Source organism: Homarus americanus, unplaced genomic scaffold (assembly GCF_018991925.1).
Source record: "Homarus americanus isolate GMGI-L3 unplaced genomic scaffold, GMGI_Hamer_2.0 scaffold36734, whole genome shotgun sequence".
Taxonomy (NCBI): Eukaryota; Metazoa; Arthropoda; class Malacostraca; order Decapoda; family Nephropidae; genus Homarus; species Homarus americanus.
The window spans coordinates 3014806-3034295 of NW_024733126.1; the positions used below are offsets into that span (position 1 = coordinate 3014806).

Genomic DNA, 19490 nt, shown 5'->3' on the forward strand with positions numbered 1-19490 from the left:
TAGTCCTGTATTCATCCGCGTTCGTTTTAGGAGTTGCGTTCGTTATAGCATTCTCAATTTTATAGGTAAAACCGTCGTTATAGGAATACAGTGGGGTATGCTATAACGAATCTAATTGGTTCTAGAACCTTGTTCGTTATAGCATTCGTTCGTTATAGGATTCGTTCGTTCAAGGCCCCCAAATACAACCACTTAACACTGAAAAATATAATATAAAATTGTAAAAATTGTAAAAAAGTGCATACATATGCATCTAAACCCCTGAAATAAAGAATGTCATTAATACTTGTAATAAAAATCAATAAATTAGGGAAAAAAAATTTAAATAATGTTCGTTGCAGGAGTTTCGTTCGTTATAGCATTCTCAATTTTATAGGTAAAACCGTTTGTTATAGGAATATTCGTAGTAGGATCCGTTCGTTATAGCATACCCCACTGTACAGCTATTCGAAGTAGGATCCGTTCGTTATAGCATACCCCACTGTACTACACAAGGTGGCTATTGTTCACCATATATGACCCACAAAAATGCATATAGCTTGACCCCCTATGTAGACTAGAACCTTATAATAAGATGTACAGAATGGAGATGTGGAAGTGAAGGAAGTGTCAGACTGGTTGTATGGACATAATGAGAGAACAGGAAGTGAAATATTGGTAAAAAAAAAATTTAATTGCATATCAGATGGGGGGTGGAGTTGTAGATGCTGTTGGAATGAAGGGATTGGACTTCCTGGAAGCAGCAGTTAATATATGTGAACAGGGTGTGTAGCATAAAGTGATCTTGAGGGTGAGATTCTGCTGGTGAATGAGGCCAGCTTGTATGAAGTGGCAGGTAAACCAGGTTTGGTGCCTTTTTGCAGAGTACCTAAGCAAAATCTATCTTTACAGCTATAAGAATAAATAAATAAAAAATGTGTGGGTGTAATTGCTCATTTTAGGCCTCTTTACTTATGGAGGTGACAAGACTAAAAAAAATTAAAGGAAACACCCTTTTGATGATACAGCACTACCAGCCTCCCTCTCCTCCACTTCTATTACAATAATTCATAAAAAATTTTCCTACTTATACTATTACTTTAACCTTCTCCCTACAAATAATCATTCATTAATTATTGCCTTGAAATACAGTACCTGTAGTAGACGAGCTTGTAGAAACATTTGAGCTTTCAGACTTTGTTGATTGTTAATCATTCTCAATGATTTTTCAGAACTGGGATGAAGAATCTCTTCCTAGCATACATAGTGAATCCACTGTCACCCAAATATCGCACATGAAGACCTGGAGTGCAACTAGTGATGCTGGATCAGACACAAGCTCCACTAGTCCTATGAAACAGCAGAACAAGAAATCACCTTACAAGAAGCAAATGGTGTCAGCTGGTTATGCTGCCCGTGGAATGAGGTATAATACTTTTTATAATAATAGTCATATAGTAATTTCCATACCTTGCACAAATTCATTATTGATGAATACTATCATACCTCTTAACAGAGTCTTGACCAATGGATTTTTGTTTGACGGACATGACAAAAATGGTGGTATTCCCGTTAGCTGGAACAATTAGTACAGATAACTTCCAAGGATGAGAGATTTCCGGGTAACCAGACGACTGTCTCAAACCCAGAAAAATTCCTTGTCCCCGAAATCTTTTCTGGTTACTGGGAAAAGTTTCTTAGTGTCTAAACTAGACATCTCTGGACAGACAGACACCAGCCCACTTTCCCAGAATGTTTCTGGGTGCTGGGGATGTTTTCCTTTAGTCTTAATTACCAGAGTCCATAAATGCAGTTTTAATTAAGTTTTAGAAACTCCATTTCTTTACTACAATAATCCAGAATAGTTTATCAAAAAATTTAGTTAAATAAATATATTTAAAAAAAAAGTCTATAAGATACGGGCGTGAATGAAGCTGTGTGTTACAGCAAAGACTGGTATTTTCCACTCCCGTGGAGTTGTGGGGGAATAGTGGGTCTAATGTAACTGACCTAACATGATGCATTGTCAGGTGGCGGTAGGGTGGGGGATTCGTGGTCTCATATTACTGACCTTCTGATGGAATGTCAGATCACCCTTTCTTGGGTGGGGGATTACTGGGTCTCATGACCTGAAAATGTCTTTAATAAAAACGAAAACTAAAGTATTTTTGAGGGAGATTGTGATAAGTATAAGTATAAATGAGCACTGTTGTATCCCTTCAACATTACATTACATAACATTTTAAAATATGGAGCGAGAAAGCAGAAAGGTGTGGGTGATTAGAGATGGAGTGGAAAGGAGTGCTAACAGGCACCAGTGTTGCCAAAGGTACAGGTATGAATAAGCTCAAATTATTTGAGTATCATATTTTTACTAATCAATAAATTACAAATAAATAGTATTGTATTGAGTTACAGCAGGAATGACAGGGGGAGAGGTGACCTGTCAGTTTCTCCCCCCAAGGGTCTCTCCCCTTCCTCATTCCACTATGGCTCTCACTCTCCTCCTTACTCCATACTGTATTTTAAAATGTTATGTAACAATGTTGAAGGGATACAGTACAGGTATTAAATAATAGAAAAAATATATATATACTGTAGTTTGTATAATGTTAAGAACATCTGTGGTAAATTGAACAAAATCAAACAACTCCTGGTGGTAGTAGTTTCCTCATAAATTACCAACTAATGAATTATAGGAATAGAATATGAATTTGGTGCCAATTTAATAAAACATCATCGAAAATAATTATATTTCCCCCCAAAATTCCACCTTCAATCCCAGATGTGATATTGCTCTGTAGTATATTCTCAGTGTCTTGTTAACAGAGAGGTTAACAGCTGACATCTCTCTTCCTAATAATGTTGTCATTCCTCACCATCTCTCAATCACCATTGTTGTCACTGATCAAGAGGGTTGGTGCTTACCACGGTCTGCCTTGAGCACTTAGTAAATAATATTGTAGCATAATTTTCAGAACTTGATAAATATTATTGTGGTGTATAATAGTGATGTCACGGTTGTCAGATTTCAAAGCTCCGCAGTTGTGGTTGTCGGGACTGCAGTCACAACTGCACGGTTGCGGTTGTTTGGTTTAAATTTAAACTTTGGTTATTGCTGTAACCTGTGTGAACTTTTCAACTAATCTTCCTATGTCTTTTTCATATGAAAAAGCCATAATTTTGAGCAACATATTATTCTATTTTAGTGTACAACTTGTGCTCAAATATACTAAGCTAAAGGACTAAAAAAGAAATATCTAGTAATTATGGGACGTTTATACTAAAATTAATCGCTGTCTTGCAAGTATTTCAGCAAGGCAAGTTATATTCTGCCAAGTCAAGTCTGTGACATTTTATAAGAGAAAAACTTTAAGCCTAAACCAAATTCATCCTGTAAAATGATTGATTACTGCCATCTCACCTCCCCTGCTGGCTGGGAGGAGTGGGAGGTGGGGTGTTCACAGCCAGTGAGGGGAGATTAGTTGTCAGTGGAGGGGGAGGGGTGGTGCAGGTCAGGGACTCAGGATTATACAAGACAGGGAATTTAAATTTAAGTTTTTCTCTTATAATATGTCACTGACTTGACTAAGCAGAATATAACTTGCATTGCTTGAAATCTTGCAAGATAGTGATTAATTTGATTAGAAACATTCCATAATTTGCACTAGACATAAAATTTTTAGTAATTAACTTCGTATATTTGAGCGCAAGTTGTACATTAAAGTGCAGTCATGTTTTGCACCAAATTGTGGCTTTTAAACGGGGGAAAACAGAGGTTTTTGCTCATCAGATTGTCCAATACTACAGTATTACCCCGCCTAACGCGGTTTCACTTAGCGCGTTTTACCATATACGCGGTGCCTCGCCAGAGCTGAACTTTCACTTAACGCGGGTTTTTTCCACATATAAGCGGTGAGTGTCCGGCTCGAGAGCTATTTTTAGATTCCCCCCACCCGCCACCCTGCCTGACTGCCTGTTTTAGCTCATAAAATTCATACAAATTACCCAGCCAGAATATAATTTACATTGCTGGAATTCTTATAATTTGGTGATCATTTTGAATATAAACATCATAGATTTTGCATTAGACATACAAATTTTAGATGTAAAGTTTATTCTGAGTAAATATGTTATCTTGTGTGAAAAATATATGACATTTATATTCAAAATATTCCTGGTCTTACAAGGAATCCAGCAATGTCAATTATATTATCCTAACTTTAGTTTGAGGTATTATTTATTACTAAAAGGTAAATATTCTGGTTTTCCCACACATCTGGTGAGACAGAATATAAGAATATTATTAACTGAAGATATTTGCTGGTCAGAATATAATTTACATTGCTGGAATTCTTATAATTTGGTGATCATTTTGAATATAAACATCATAGATTTTGCATTAGACATACAAATTTTAGATGTGAAGTTTATTCTGAGTAAATATGTTTCTTTTGTGAAAAATATATGACATTTATATTCAAAATATTCCTGGTCTTACAAGGAATCCAGCAATGTCAATTATATTATCCTAACTTTAATCTGAGGTATTATTTAATACTAAATGTTAAAAACTCTTGAAGGGAGGAGTGGTGGGGGGTGGGGGGGAGGGTTGGGACTGACCGCGCGGTTGGAAGAGGGGGGGAGGCAAGGTGGGGTACTTTGATTGACAGATAGTGTCGTGAAGAATATTTTTTTTTTTTTTATTAACTGAAGATATTTGTTTCAGCTCATAAAATTCATACAAATTATCCGGCCAGAATATAATTTACATTGCTGGAATTCTTACAATTTGGTGATCATTTTGAATATAAACATCATAGATTTTGCATTAGACATACAAATTTTAGATGTAAAGTTTATTCTGAGTAAATATGTTATCTTTTGTGAAAAATATATGACATTTGTATTCAAAATATTCCTGGTCTTACAAGGAATCCAGCAATGTCAATTATATTATCCTAACTTTAGTTTGATGAATTATTTATTACTATACCTGGTTTTCCCCCCAAAATTTCTCAGAGGGAAGAGCCGGCAGTGTAGTGTGAGAGGGGGAGGGAGTCGTGTCCATTATTTGAATGGACATTAACTTGGCGACTGTATTTCTCTATTTCTCTTAAGTATTAATTGTGTGCATGTACCATCATAAAATTAAGATGTTATTTTTACTACAACATAGTTATGCGTCTTCAAAAAGTGGAGTTTGGGGGTCGGGCTGGTTTCTATTGGAATTAATCCCATATGTTCTATTGTTCACTTAACGCGGATTTCACTTAACACGGGACCCTCTGGGTTCTATTGACCGCGTTAAGTGGGGTACAACTGTACTACTTTTTTACACCGTGTGTGACATAGGTCGTAAATAGTCACCTGTAATTAAGCAAGTTATTCAAGGTTTATCACTGTAAAGATTTAAAAACATTGTTAATTGTATCTGTTATTGTAGCATATTGTAGTCTCATTCAAGATTCTTTGAATGCTGCTGGAGACAGCTGGCAACTCAATGCCGTTTGTTTACTATAGTACGTAGTAAAATTTATGAATAAATGTAAAAGTGATGGGTGATGGGCGATTGGATACTTAGTTCCCCGTTGCTTAGTTTAATGGTAGGGCTTTGTTGTTTCGTATTATATTATACTAACTATAGTAAACAAATGGCCTTGAGTTGCCAGCTGTCTCCAGCAGAGTTCGAAGAATCTTGAATGAGACTGTACATAAAGGCAACACAGTGGTTGGAGGGCCCCACTGTCCAATGGATTTCTCAGCTCAACCCTCTTTTGTGATTGTTTGACAACCGAGTGGGTTATTGTGTGTTGTGATAATTAATGTGGTTGCTCTGCAGTGGCGAACCTCTGTGACATCACTAGTATATAATGTGTCTCCATATACCCTGGTTTATTCACTGATCAGTTGTCTAAGTGCAAAAGTAGCCAAATCGAGCCATCATGTATCAATTATTTTAAAATAGGAATTATTAGGTAAAATATTATAAGACAATGGTTTAGTAGTGCTGTTAATGTGTGTGCTGTGTAAGTGTCTTGGCCTGTCACCTCACCTAAGACAATGGTTTAGTAGTGCTGTTAATGTGTGTGCTGTGTGTCTTGGCCTGTCACCTCACCTAAGACAATGGTTTAGTAGTGCTGTTAATGTGTGCGCTGTGTAAGTGTCTTGGCCTGTCACCTCACCTAAGACAATGGTTTAGTAGTGCTGTTAATGTGTGTGCTGTGTGTCTTGGCCTGTCACCTCACCTAAGACAATGGTTTAGTAGTGCTGTTAATGTGTGTGCTGTGTGTCTTGGCCTGTCACCTCACCTAAGACAATGGTTTAGTAGTGCTGTTAATGTGTGTGCTGTGTGTCTTGGCCTGTCACCTCACCTAAGACAATGGTTTAGTAGTGCTGTTAATGTGTGTGCTGTGTCTTGGCCTGTCACCTCACCTAAGACAATGGTTTAGTAGTGCTGTTAATGTGGCTGTGTGTCTTGGCTTGTCACCTCACCTAAGACAATGGTTTAGTAGTGCTGTTAATGTGTGCGCTGTGTAAGTGTCTTGGCCTGTCACCTCACCTAAGACAATGGTTTAGTAGTGCTGTTAATGTGTGTGCTGTGTGTCTTGGCCTGTCACCTCACCTAAGACAATGGTTTAGTAGTGCTGTTAATGTGTGTGCTGTGTGTCTTGGCCTGTCACCTCACCTAAGACAATGGTTTAGTAGTGCTGTTAATGTGTGTGCTGTGTAAGTGTCTTGGTATATCACCTCACCACCTCACCCTTTGCTTCATTAGCTCAGCTCAGAATTATATTGATTTATTATTGTATTATTTTTGTATTTTATGTACATTTAAAGAAATATTTTTGTTTACACAGGAACTATAAGTAGACCCAGAGCAGAAAAATCCAGCATTACTTTCGATTGTTTAGATGTTAACGCCCTCTGGTTCTTTTAAAGATTACTGTCAGGTGGAACACTTTTGCTTTCACCAAGGATATTAAACAAGTTTATGGATATTTTCAACAAAAGATGTTTGTTTACAAGTATTTACACAGATAATCGGCATCAACACAGTACAGAGCAACATAAACATATGTGGTATGGAAATGCCGGACTGCCGGTCGTAACAAATGGCGGGAGTGTAAACCAGCCTCAAGGTATGATAGTTCAGTAAAACCTCGATATGTACACCGGAATTCGTTTTTTGGACTCCCTCCCTCCCTCCCTAACTTTGGCTTCATACAATGACTGTAGCTTAAGGGTAGTAATAATCCAGCTCTTATCTTACGTGGGTCTCGCATTCGCAGTTATCGGTTACACAATTGTTTGAAATGTGAACATAGTTATACCTTATGGGGAATTGCACGGGTAGCGGTATTGCATTGCTTTAGTGATTTTATGCTTGCCCCAAATTTAGTGATTTTATTAATTTTTGTTATTGCACATTATAAGTGCGTACCATAAGTAATAACCTGTACAGTGAAACCTTGCTTTACGCGGTCAATTGAACCCACGGCGGCCCGCGTAAAGTGAGAAACGCGTAAAGTGAACAACATAACATATGGGATTAATTGAAATAGAGACCGGGCCGACCCCGAAACTCCACTTTTTCCCGACACAATACGTACGTTTTAGTAAAAATAACATCTTAACTTTATGATGGTATTTACACACACATAATATAGAAGGGAACAATCAATAAGAGAATAATATACTGTAGGTTAGGTTAGAAAAAACAAGGTTAGGGTTAACACTTACGTTAGTAGAAGAGATGGGTCGGCGTACGGGAATGGAGGCTGGTTCCGAGGCAGAGGGCAGGCTACTGGCCCTCAGGTGAGTCTTCATCACTGTCATCCACACTTACTATTGCCTCGTGACAAATCCCTCAAAGTCATCATCACTGTCTCTGTCACTATCACTGGCTTGGGCTGGCTGTGGTGGGTTGCGGGCGAGAACTCGGTTATGCTTTGCTGACGGCTGGTGTTGATGTTGTCGTGATACACCTTGATGTAAGGCTCCATAGTCTGCAACAGCTGGGTAGTGAAGACTTCATACCGGTTATCGTCAGGGTTGTCGGAAAGGAGGAGTTTGAGTTTCTCAACACACTCGATGGCACCCCTTACATTACTATGGAATAACTTGCGTTCTTCTTGGGATGACGCACCACCTGCCTCTTCACTGACGTCATCATCATCTAGCATCTCGTCAGTAGTCACATCAGGATCCCTTATCACCTCCAGGATGTCGTCGTTGGTGGTCTCGGGGAAGCCTGCAGCTGTAACACTCTGCGCAGCTTCTCTGGTAAGGTCCACTGCTACTGCAACAGTCTGAACCTCACCAGTCACAGATTTATTCTGCCTCCCACCTGGAATACCTTGCAACACATGTCTCCATGCATGACAAACAGTTGCTACAGACAGCTGATCCCATGCCTCCACCAAGAAGTCCACAGCTTTCTTGACGTTGAATGTTCTCCAAAATTGTTTCACAAGTACTTCTTGCTCTACCAACTGTTGTTTCTCGTCGTCTTCGCTCTTGCTATCGGTGTCACCCAGGTTACGCAACTCATCCTTGGTGTTGGTGTAGTCGTTCAGGAGCTTAAATTTCTTGGCAGAGAATGCAGCTTTCACATTACAGATCAATTCTTGGTCCATGGGCTGTATTAATGACATAGTGTTGGTAGGAAGGAAGACCACTTTTACGTTGGGGTGACGATCTAACAGTAGAGGCGAGTGTCCTGGTGCGTTGTAAAGCAGCAACAAAATCTTGAATGGAACATTGTGTTGCTCACAGAATTTTTTCACGTCAGGAACGAAACGGTCATCAAACCAGGAGTGGGAGAGAGTATAGAACATCCACGCCTTACCTGCGGTCAGCCAGTGGACATTTAGCTTGGTCATGTCCATGCTCTTGTAGGCGTGCGGCTTGCATGCTGTGTGGATCACCGATAACTTGACCTTACAGGTACCGGAGGCATTGGTGGTAGACAGGACGGTGATGCGCTCCTTCTGCAACTTCCGGCCCCGACACTTGCTGGCATTCTTCACAACGAAGGTCTTGGAAGGTAGCTTTTTCCAAAAAAGACCAGATTCGTCCATGTTAAACACCTGGTCGTCGGTGTACTGTCCTTCCTCCATAATCTCACGTAAAAACGGAGGAAATTCCCTAGCCGCAACACGGCCAGCACTAGCTTCTTCACCACCAGTGTTAATGTTGGTGATCTTGTTCCTCTTCTTAAATCTCTGCAACCACCCAGAGGAAGCATTAAAGGGTTTGGGCTCTGCAATTCCCATCTTACGTGACACTGCATACAGTTCACGTGCGTACTCCTTAACTGAGCGTGTGTCCACCGCCATGTTCCGTCGCGCCTGACGAATCAAGTAGCTCACAAGTAATTTCTCCGTCTTGAGAAGCACCTGGTTGTGGCAATACTTGATCATAGAAGCACCTGTAGACTTTGTGACGTTCATGTGCTCCTTTATCTTGGCTGCATCCTTCTTAATTGTCCTGATCGTAGACTCGTTAACACCATGCTGGCGCACGAGATCAACCTGTCTTGTTCCTTTCTCCAACTCTTGGATGATCTTTTATTTAATTTCTTAGCTTAAGGAACGTCGTATCTTCTTTGGCTTAGGGCAGCTGGGTCCAGGTAATGCAAGGTTTCTTTGTGGTGGTGGTCCGGTGGAAGCCATTCTTATGGAACAATGGATACCGATATACACAGTGTAGCCGGGAGGGGTGTAACTGATGCGGGTAGGTCAAGGGGCGTGAACGCTCCCGCGGTGGGGCACGTCATAGTACATTAAACCAATCACAGCTAGCGGGGGAGGGAGGTAAGGATGCTTGGCCCAATCACAGTCAGATACGTCATATGACGTCACCGATAACGCAACTAAGACATACACTGCTCAACCTACTCGCGCCGCTTACCCAACATGGCGGGAGATGATGGGAGGTTTGGATCCAAAAATGGCGCGGCGTGAGAGGACCGCCAGCCGCTCTCCGCGTAAAAGGGTACACACACCGCGTAAATTGAGCATTCCGTGTTCGGCAGGGTAACGCATAAAGTGAAACCGCTTAAAGCGGGGGTTTACTGTACATTAATACCCCAGATATGATTTTGTATATTAGAGTGCTATTCACCAGTGCATGTACTGTATAGAGATGACTTTTTCATGTTATTTTTTACCTTTGAGATATACACTGTACTGAATTGTATGTAAAGGGTACAGGTACTGTATAGGCAAACCCCGTTATTCATAGCCTCGGTCTTCGTTTATCTGCAATCAATTTATTGTTACCCATTTCCACTATTCGCAATGGTTGCCCCGTTTATTTGCATATTCTTATGAGCAAAAATTTTGAACTGTGCACCTCAGCCGTAGCGTAGGACAGCGTGTGTACGTATTCCTCCGCCATACGCTCCCTCTCGCCTCAGTCTCACACGTGCTGGTGTGTGTTTTGTGTGATCTCGCAATGCCTAAGCGACCAGCTACTAAAACTTACAGCAATGTTGCTAAGAGGTCACGTGTGGTAGTTATGTTGGACGTGAAATTGGATATCGTAAAAAGACATGAACGAGGAGAAGGAACGTCAGTGATTGGGCACGTGCACGGCTTGGCTCCCTCTACGGTGCATTCTATAGTTAAAAGCGCCAACAAGATCAAGGAGATGGCTGGGTCTGCAACACCACTGACAGCTACGGAGGTGACAGGGTTCTGTGATGCTGAGATGGAGAGTATGGAGCGGATGTAGAGCACGTGGATTGACGACCAGACCCAGTGCCTTAAAGCACCTTTATCGCAACGCATGATTCAACAGAAGGCAGTGGCGAACAACAGCTTTCAGTGCAAATTGACAGCGATAATGAGAGTGAAGTGGCTGATGACCCTGGCAGTGATGATGAGAGTGAGGTGGCTGACGACCCCAGCCTCCTCTCTCCCCAGTCAACCTTAACCCTCTCCCCTAATGCCAACTTCAGCAAGCAAGCAACACAGCACCTCAGAGGTAAATTAACATTCTACGTTTAAAACTTACTTCACACACCTACGCACAAAAACATTCAAACACACACACACTCAAACAGGGTTCTGTCTCCACATTCCAACACCTCACCTGTGGTGTTCCCCAGGGGACCAAGATGGGACCACTGTGCTTCCTAATCCTGATCAACGACGCTCTATCGGACACTCCTCACAGGTGGAAGTACGTGGATGACTGCAGTGTGGGGATTACAGTGGACAGCACCTCACCTGACTACTCATCGTTGCGAGGCACCCTGGACAGGCTACAGGCATGGACTACGGAGAACAAGGTCACCATCAATCACACCAAAACCATAGTCATGCACATAAACACTGCCACCACTCCAGTGCAAGTTCCTGCAGTTACAGTGGGTGCCCATCCTCTCCAGTTAGTGCAGTCTGCCAAACTCCATGTAAACAACACAATCAAGGCAGCCTCGTACTTACTCTACATGCTACGACGACTCAGGTCACTTAGGGCATCCACACCAGAGCTGAGGACTATCTACAACGCATTTATTCTCCCCAAATTAACGTATGTGTCACCAGCCTGGTCGTCTTCTCTCAACTCTACCCAACAACGTCAGCTAAAGAAGGTACAGAAGAGGGCCTACAGAATCATGCTCAGCGCAGACTACTCCGGCTACACCAACGCTCTCTCCACCCTGGAAATGCTATCCCTCAGTGACCTCCACCACCACGCACTAGCAGGGTTTGGCAGTGGACTACTGCACCATCCTCGTCATCGCCACCTACTGTCACCTGCAGTCCCCTGCCCACCTCGTGCAGTCGCCACTACAACAAAATTCAGCCCATAAGAGCCCCCACTGATAGATATAAGAAGAGCACCATCCCATCTATTGTTAAAATAATAAACAGCTCCTGAGTTATGTACTGTACAGCCCTGTAAATGTATTGAACGTACAGTGGTCCCTCGGTTAACGAGCACAATTCGTTCTAAAAGGTTGCTCGTTAACGGAAACCATTGTTTCAATGCGTTTTTGGGTAATTGGTTCCAGCTCACTGAAGATTGCCTAAGCTCAACAAAAAAGGTAGTAAAGTACACTTACTTTGAGGTGTGTATGTAGAAGGCTCCTGGATGTTGATGATGATGAAGATGGGAATTAGAATGGGGGTGGAGGAGAAGGGAGAAGAGAAGGCATTGGGGTGGAAGAGAAGTCACCCCCATGGTGCCATTTCACCCATAAAATTTTAGTTCACTTGGTGTAATTCAAGATTATTTTCTTTAAATCAACACTGCACTGCATTATATATTGTCAATATGTTTAATAAATTTCAAAATGACCAATAATTTGACTGGAAACAGAAAAAAAACATTTACAGTGGGGTATAGGATTAATCCGTTCCAGGCCCCCAAATACAACCACTTAACACTGAAAATATATAAAATTGTAAAAATTTTAAAAAAGTGCATAAATATGCATCTAAACCCCTGAATTACTTGTAATAAAAAAAAACAAAATTAGTAAAAAAGAAAAAAAATCGTAGGAGTTTCGTTCGTTATAGCATTCTCAATTTTATAGGTAAAACCGTTTGTTATAGGAATATTCGTAGTAGAATCCATTCGTTATAGCATACCCCACTGTATGTTGAAGAGAGTCTGAAGCAAAATATTACCTCCACTGAAAAGACAGAGACTGACGCCTGTATGGTGTGTTGACAGGCTGTTTGGCGCGCTAAAAACTAGTTTCCCTGTACAGTGACCCCTCGGTTAACGAACTCAATCCTTTCCAGAAGGTCGTTCGTTAACCGAAACCATTGTTTCAATGGGTTTTTGGGTAATTGGTTCCAGCTCACCGAAAATTGCCTAAATTCAACAAAAATGGTAGAAAAGTTCACTTACTTTGAGGTGTGTATGTAGAAGGCTCCTGGATGATGATGATGATGATGATGATGATGATGATGATGATGATGATGATGATGATGATGATGTGCATTTGAAGTGGGAGGTGGAGGAGGAGAAGGGAGAAGAGAAGGCATTGGGGTGGAAGAGAAGTCACCTCATGGCACCATTTCACCCATAAAATTTTAGTTCTCTTGGTGTATTTCAAGATTATTTTCTTTAAATCAACACTGCACTGCATTATATATTGTCAATATGTAAAATAAATTTCAAAATGACCAATAATTTGCTTGGAAGCACAGAAAAAAAGCGTTTAGTTGAAGAGAGTCTCAAGCAAGATGTTACCTCCAGTGAAAACAGAGAGAGACTAACGCCTGTTTGCTGTGTTAAGAGGCTGGATGCCTCGCATTAAACTAGTCACTTTACCTTCAATTATGTTCAATAATTGTTAAAATGACTAAAAAATTGAATATTAAACTTTTAAAATTATTGAATAGTATAAACTTCTTGATATTTACTAAAATAGTAAGGAATTTAAGCCCTAGAACCGATTAATGTATTGGCGGGCTGATACTAAAGCTGATTGCCCGGTCAGTGCAAGCGAAAACATGTTGAGGTCGGTTCGTAAGAAATTCGTTAACCGAATTGAAGATCCTTATGGAGGGCAGTTCGTTAACCGAAATTTCGTTAACCGAGACGTTCGTTAAACGAGGGGTCACTGTACAGTATTACCCCGCTTTATGCGGTTTCATTTTACGCGATTTCTCATATATGCGGTGCCTCGCCAGAACCGAACTTTCACTTTACGCAGTTCATCTACTCATATACGCGGGAAGCGGCGCGGGCAGGATGCGCACAAGGTTGCCCAGTCATCAAAACATTACCGAGTTCTTCACCCGCCACCCACCACAGCCGACCCAAGTCAGTGATAGTGATAATTATAGTGAGGATATGGACTTATATGGACTTTGAAGGGTTTGACAAAGAGGCCCTGCAAGCCTCTGTGGTGGATAGTGATACAATTGATACAAGTGATACAGGTGAGGGCCAATAATCTGCCCTCTGCCTCGGAACCAACCCCCCATCCCCGTGTGCCCAGCCATCTTTTCTACTAATGTAAGTGTTAAAAAACCTAATATTATTGATATTTCTCTTAATTATTAATTGTGTGTGCATACCATCATAAAGTTAAGATAATATTTTTACTACAACATAGTTGTGTGTCATCAAAAAGTGGAGTTTGGGGGTCGGGCCAGTCTCTATTGGAATTAATCCCATATGTTCTGTTGTTCCATTTATGCTGATTTCACTTAACGCTGTACCCTGTGGGTTCAATTGACCGCGTAAATCGGGGTACTACTGTACTTAAATTATGTTAAATAATTGTTAAAATGATTAAAAAATTTAATATAAGACTTTTAAAAGTATTGAATACCGTATATCTCAGCCTACAAGATGGAATTTGAAAAAAAAAATCGGCCCAAAGTTAGGGGGTCGTCTTAAGCACCAGAGAAAAAATTCTTACCTCTTAAATATTGCGGTTTAGCGTGTCAAGAGTGGTGATGGAAACATTGTAAACCACTCACAAAGTCCTACCATTAATTATTTTATAATGAAACTTACATTTGGGAAGCTGGATTAAAATGAAGATTACCGGTATATTAAAATAATAAAAATGTATTATAAACCAGTCTAACATAACGTAAAAGAACAATATACCCCGGTAATAAACACAGCTGCTATCATCACCCCCATTTGCCAGTGACAAGAAAGGGAAAGTGACCTTGACTGTGACCGCCTGTGGCTATTTTTAGCCGTCCTTGTGTTCGGAGGTGGTCAGTAATGCATATCTGTATATTTACTGATCATAATACTTATCTCCTATAAATAATTAATTTAAAATTTATTTTTTTTACAAAGAATATTCAATAAATGAGTGCGTTAATTCTTGAAACTACCTACAGTGGTAAATTTAGGATGAGAATGATTAACAGAAGTCACGTCATGGATTCGGAGTTTGGTTCTTAATGATCACCTACCAGTTATAATGGTAGCCTCCCTTTTTTGCGAAACAAGTATATAAATTAAAGAAAATATTTGCACTGTGTTTAATGTATTACAGTATATTATAAATAAATAAATAAACAAATAAATCGGCAAATCTATTTCAAGTAAATGGAAATATTTTACTCACACCAACATTAGTTCCAATTAAATAACTGCCGCTTAAGTGAGTCACTAGTGTACACCAGCCGGTATAATTTGATGCCAATACTTGAAGTGAATTGGCATTATTTTAAATAACCAACCATAAATAAATGGAAAAAAGATTGAGGGTGAGAAACATTATATTGTATGTATGTTGTGTTGTCAAAGGAAGAGAAACAATTGAAACTCTGCAATTGTGTGTAAATGAGGCAGAAAGATAAATCAGCAACCTAAGACTTGGTCACAATTTTCGTGATGCCATATGGAAGTAGGGTCTACCATTAGACAATACTGTACATTATGCTTCCAATATCTTCCCAGGCAGTAGAATCTCCCTGTTTGGTAGCTGCCTAAAACTTTAAGTAATATTACTTTGATACAACATGATAAATTAGACAAACAATGAAAATAAACAAACAAAAGTTATTTCCAAGACCTTCTCTCTCAGAACAGAGGGTAACAGATGGAGAGGAGATAAGAGGCTATTTTTTTTTTTTTTTTTAAATAATAATCTACAATGAAATACAGTACAGTAAAAGTAATGAATAATGAGGAATGGATACAGTACAGTGAAAGTAATAAATAATAAGGAATGGTTACAGTGTGACTGAGCACTTACCTTTAATGTAGTCAGCTGAATGCACATGGGGCCCCCATAATTTTCTAATTATACATGGAGACTACATTAACTGGAAACGTTTCGGTATAGAAAATGCGTGTCATTTGAAGAAAATTTTTTTAATAAAAAATCTGAGGCGGTCGTAAGTCCCGACAGTCGTAAGTCGGGGTCTGTCTGTATATTATACATATATATATATATTATACATATATATATATATTATACATATATATATATATATATATATATATATATATATATATATATATATATATATATATATATATATATATATATATATATATATATATATATATATATATATATATATATATATATATATATATATATATATATATATATACACAGTTGTACCCCACTTAACGCGACTCAATTGAACCCAGAGGGTCCATATGAACGCGCTATAAACAACAACAGAACATATGGGATTAATTCCAATAGAAACCGGCCCGACCCCCAAACTCCACTTTTTGAAGGCACATACCTATGTTGTAGTAAAAATAACATCTTAATTTTATGATGGTACATGCACACAATTAATACTTAAGAGAAATAGAGAAATACAGTCGCCAAGTTAATGTCCATTCAAATAATGGACTCAACTCCCTCCCCCTCTCACACTACACTGCCGGCTCTTCCCTCTCAGAGAAATTTTTGGGGGAAAACCACTAAATTTTAATAAATAATACCTCAAACTAAAGTTAGGATAATACAATTGACATTGCTGGATTCCTTGTAAGACCAGGAATATTTTGAATATAAATGTCATATATTTTGCACAAAAGATAACATAGTTACCTAGAGAAAATTTTTTATCTAAAATTTGTATGTTTAATGAAAAATATATGATGTTTATATTCAAAATGATCACCAAATTATAAGAATTCCAGCAATGTAAATTATATTCTGACCGGGTAATTTGTATGAATTTTATGAGCTAAAACAAATATCTTCAGTTAATAAAAAAAAAAATAATCTTCACAACACTATCTGTCAATCAAAGTACCCCACCTTGCCTCCCCCCCTCTTCCAACCGCGCGGTCAGTCCCAACCCTCCCCCCCACCCCCCACCAATCCTCCCTTCCAGGGTTTTTAACATTTAGTATTAAATAATACCTCAGATTAAAGTTAGGATAATATAATTGACATTGCTGGATTCCTTGTAAGACCAGGAATATTTTGAATATAAATGTCATATATTTTGCACAAAAGATAACATAGTTAATTTGAGAAAATTTTTTATCTAAAATTTGTATGTCTATTGCAAAATATATGATGTTTATATTCAAAATGATCATCAAATTATAAGAATTCCAGCAATGTAAATTATATTCAGACCGGGTAATTTGTATGAATTTTATGAGCTAAAACAAATATCTTCAGTTAATAAAAAAAAAAATAATTCTTCACGGGGTAACAGATGGTCGGTCGGTCCCTCCCTCCCCCCCACCCCCCACCAACCGTCCCAAGGAGATGTGTGGGATAACCACTAAATTTTAATAAATAATACCTCAAACTAAAGTTAGGATAATATAATTGACATTGCTGGATTCCTTGTAAGACCAGGAATATTTTGAATATAAATGTCATATATTTTGCACAAAAGATAACATAGTTACTCTGAGAAAATTTTTTATCTAAAATTTGTATGTCTAATGCAAAATATATGATGTTTATATTCAAAATGATCACCAAATTATAAGAATTCCAGCAATGTAAATTATATTCTGGCCGGGTAATTTGTATGAATTTTATGAGCTAAAACAGGCAGTCAGGCAGGGTGGCGGGTGGGGCAAATCTAAAATACTCGAGCCGACACTCACACATGTGGAAAAATCCGTTATGAAAGTTCAGCTCTGCAGGCACCGTATATATAAAACGTTATGAAAACCAAGAAGGGTAATATATGTATATATATATATATACATATATATATATATATATATATATATATATATATATATACATATATATATATATATATATATATATATATATATATATATATATATATATATATATATATATATATATATATATATATATATATATATATATATATATATATATATATATATATATATATATATATATATATATATATATATATATATATATATATATATATATATATATATATATATATATATATATATATATATATATATATATATATATATATATATATATATATATATATATATATATATATATATATATATATATATATATATATATATATATATATATATATATATATATATATATATATATAACCTTTTTCACTCAAATCCTAATGAAACACCACAATTAGAATACAGTGGTAGCTGTTGTATAAACAGTGGGAACACAGTCCCACCACCGAGACGAGGTAACACTCCCACCACCGATCGTCTCGTGCGAAGCAAGCGTATAAATTAAAGAAAATACTTGCAGTGTGTTTAATATGTTACAGTATATTATAAATAAATAAATAAACAAATAAATCGGTAAATCCATTTCAAGTAAATGGAAAAATTTTACTCGACACCGACATTAGTTCCAGTTACCGGTAAATAGCAGACGCTTCAGTGACGTCACTAGTGTTTACACTACACCAGCGGGTAACATTTGATGACATCACTTGAAGTGAATTGGCCTTATTTTAAAAAACCAAGGATGGTTGGTAGAGGACTACTTAGTCAGTGGGTAAGTGTTACATTTGGGGGACTGGTCTTATACAGCGAATAGCTCAAAAGCTACTTTTTAAATGGAAATTTGGGGGGGGGGCGTCTTATGCACCCCGACGCCTTATAGGCCGAGATATACTGTACAAACTTCTTGATATTTACTAAAATAGTAAGGAATTTAAGCCCTAGAACCGATTACTGTATTAGCGGACTAATATGACAGCTAGTGTGCAAGCGAAAACATGTTGAGGGGTGCTCGTAAGGAATTCGTTAATCGAGGGAATGCTCGTTAACCGAAGTTAAGAATCTTATGGAAGGTAATTCATTAACCGAGGCGCTCGTTAACCGAGGGATCACTGTATATGTAAGTTTGTATATTTTCAGCCACCGGCTGCAACTCTACTAATAAACCGCTTATTATTATTTATTATTTACATGTAAAGTGTTTGTTATTGATGTTTATATGATAGTATGCCCTTGTTTCTTTATTTATTTTATGTTCTATATGTATTGAGTAAAACAAGTGTTAATATCTGATGGCCGTGACCACCGCAGTGCCCGTATCCCCCCTATTTACATTATTTCTTATGGGAGAAATTGCTCCGCTATTTGCAGTTTCGATATTCGTAACAAGTTTCATGCCCATAACCTTTGCGATAAGTGAGGCAGCCCTGTATTTATATACACAGAATATTATAGTAATGTATCTTTACCAATTAATGAATAACAAACAATATTGTTTGATTAATGAGTGTGAGATGCAATGTGTAGGTGGGTGGGTGGGAGGAAGGCAGGAGATAGTGGATATGGTACTTCTCAGCCCTGGTTGACACTTAGCCATCTCTGCATCACTGAAATTATGATTTAGGTGGTGATAATAGAGGTAATAGTGCGACCTGTGGTGTAATGGTCAGCAAATTGGCCTCGCAAGCGAGCGGACCTGTGTTCGATCCCCGGGCAGGGTGAAACTTTGGGCAAGTTTCTTTATGCCATTTGCCTCTGTCTACCCAGCAGTAATTGGGAACCTGGATGTTAATGGATTTGCGGATCGTGTTTCAGGGCAATGGTTAGCCATGGCAGTTGGCGTGTTGTCCAGTCTTCTCGGACTATTCCTTGACACT

At 38.5% G+C, this 19490-nt stretch overlaps 1 protein-coding gene across 1 annotated transcript in view; it reads left to right on the plus strand.

Annotated features, from left to right (window-relative positions):
- The window catches only part of LOC121869273 (leukocyte receptor cluster member 8 homolog), a 61882-nt gene that overhangs the window by 27499 nt on the left and 14893 nt on the right, over positions 1-19490 (plus strand). The window contains exon 6 of the mRNA XM_042370520.1: positions 1212-1405. Coding sequence (XP_042226454.1) covers positions 1212-1405 — 194 coding nt within the window. The remainder of the gene's footprint in view (positions 1-1211; positions 1406-19490) is intronic.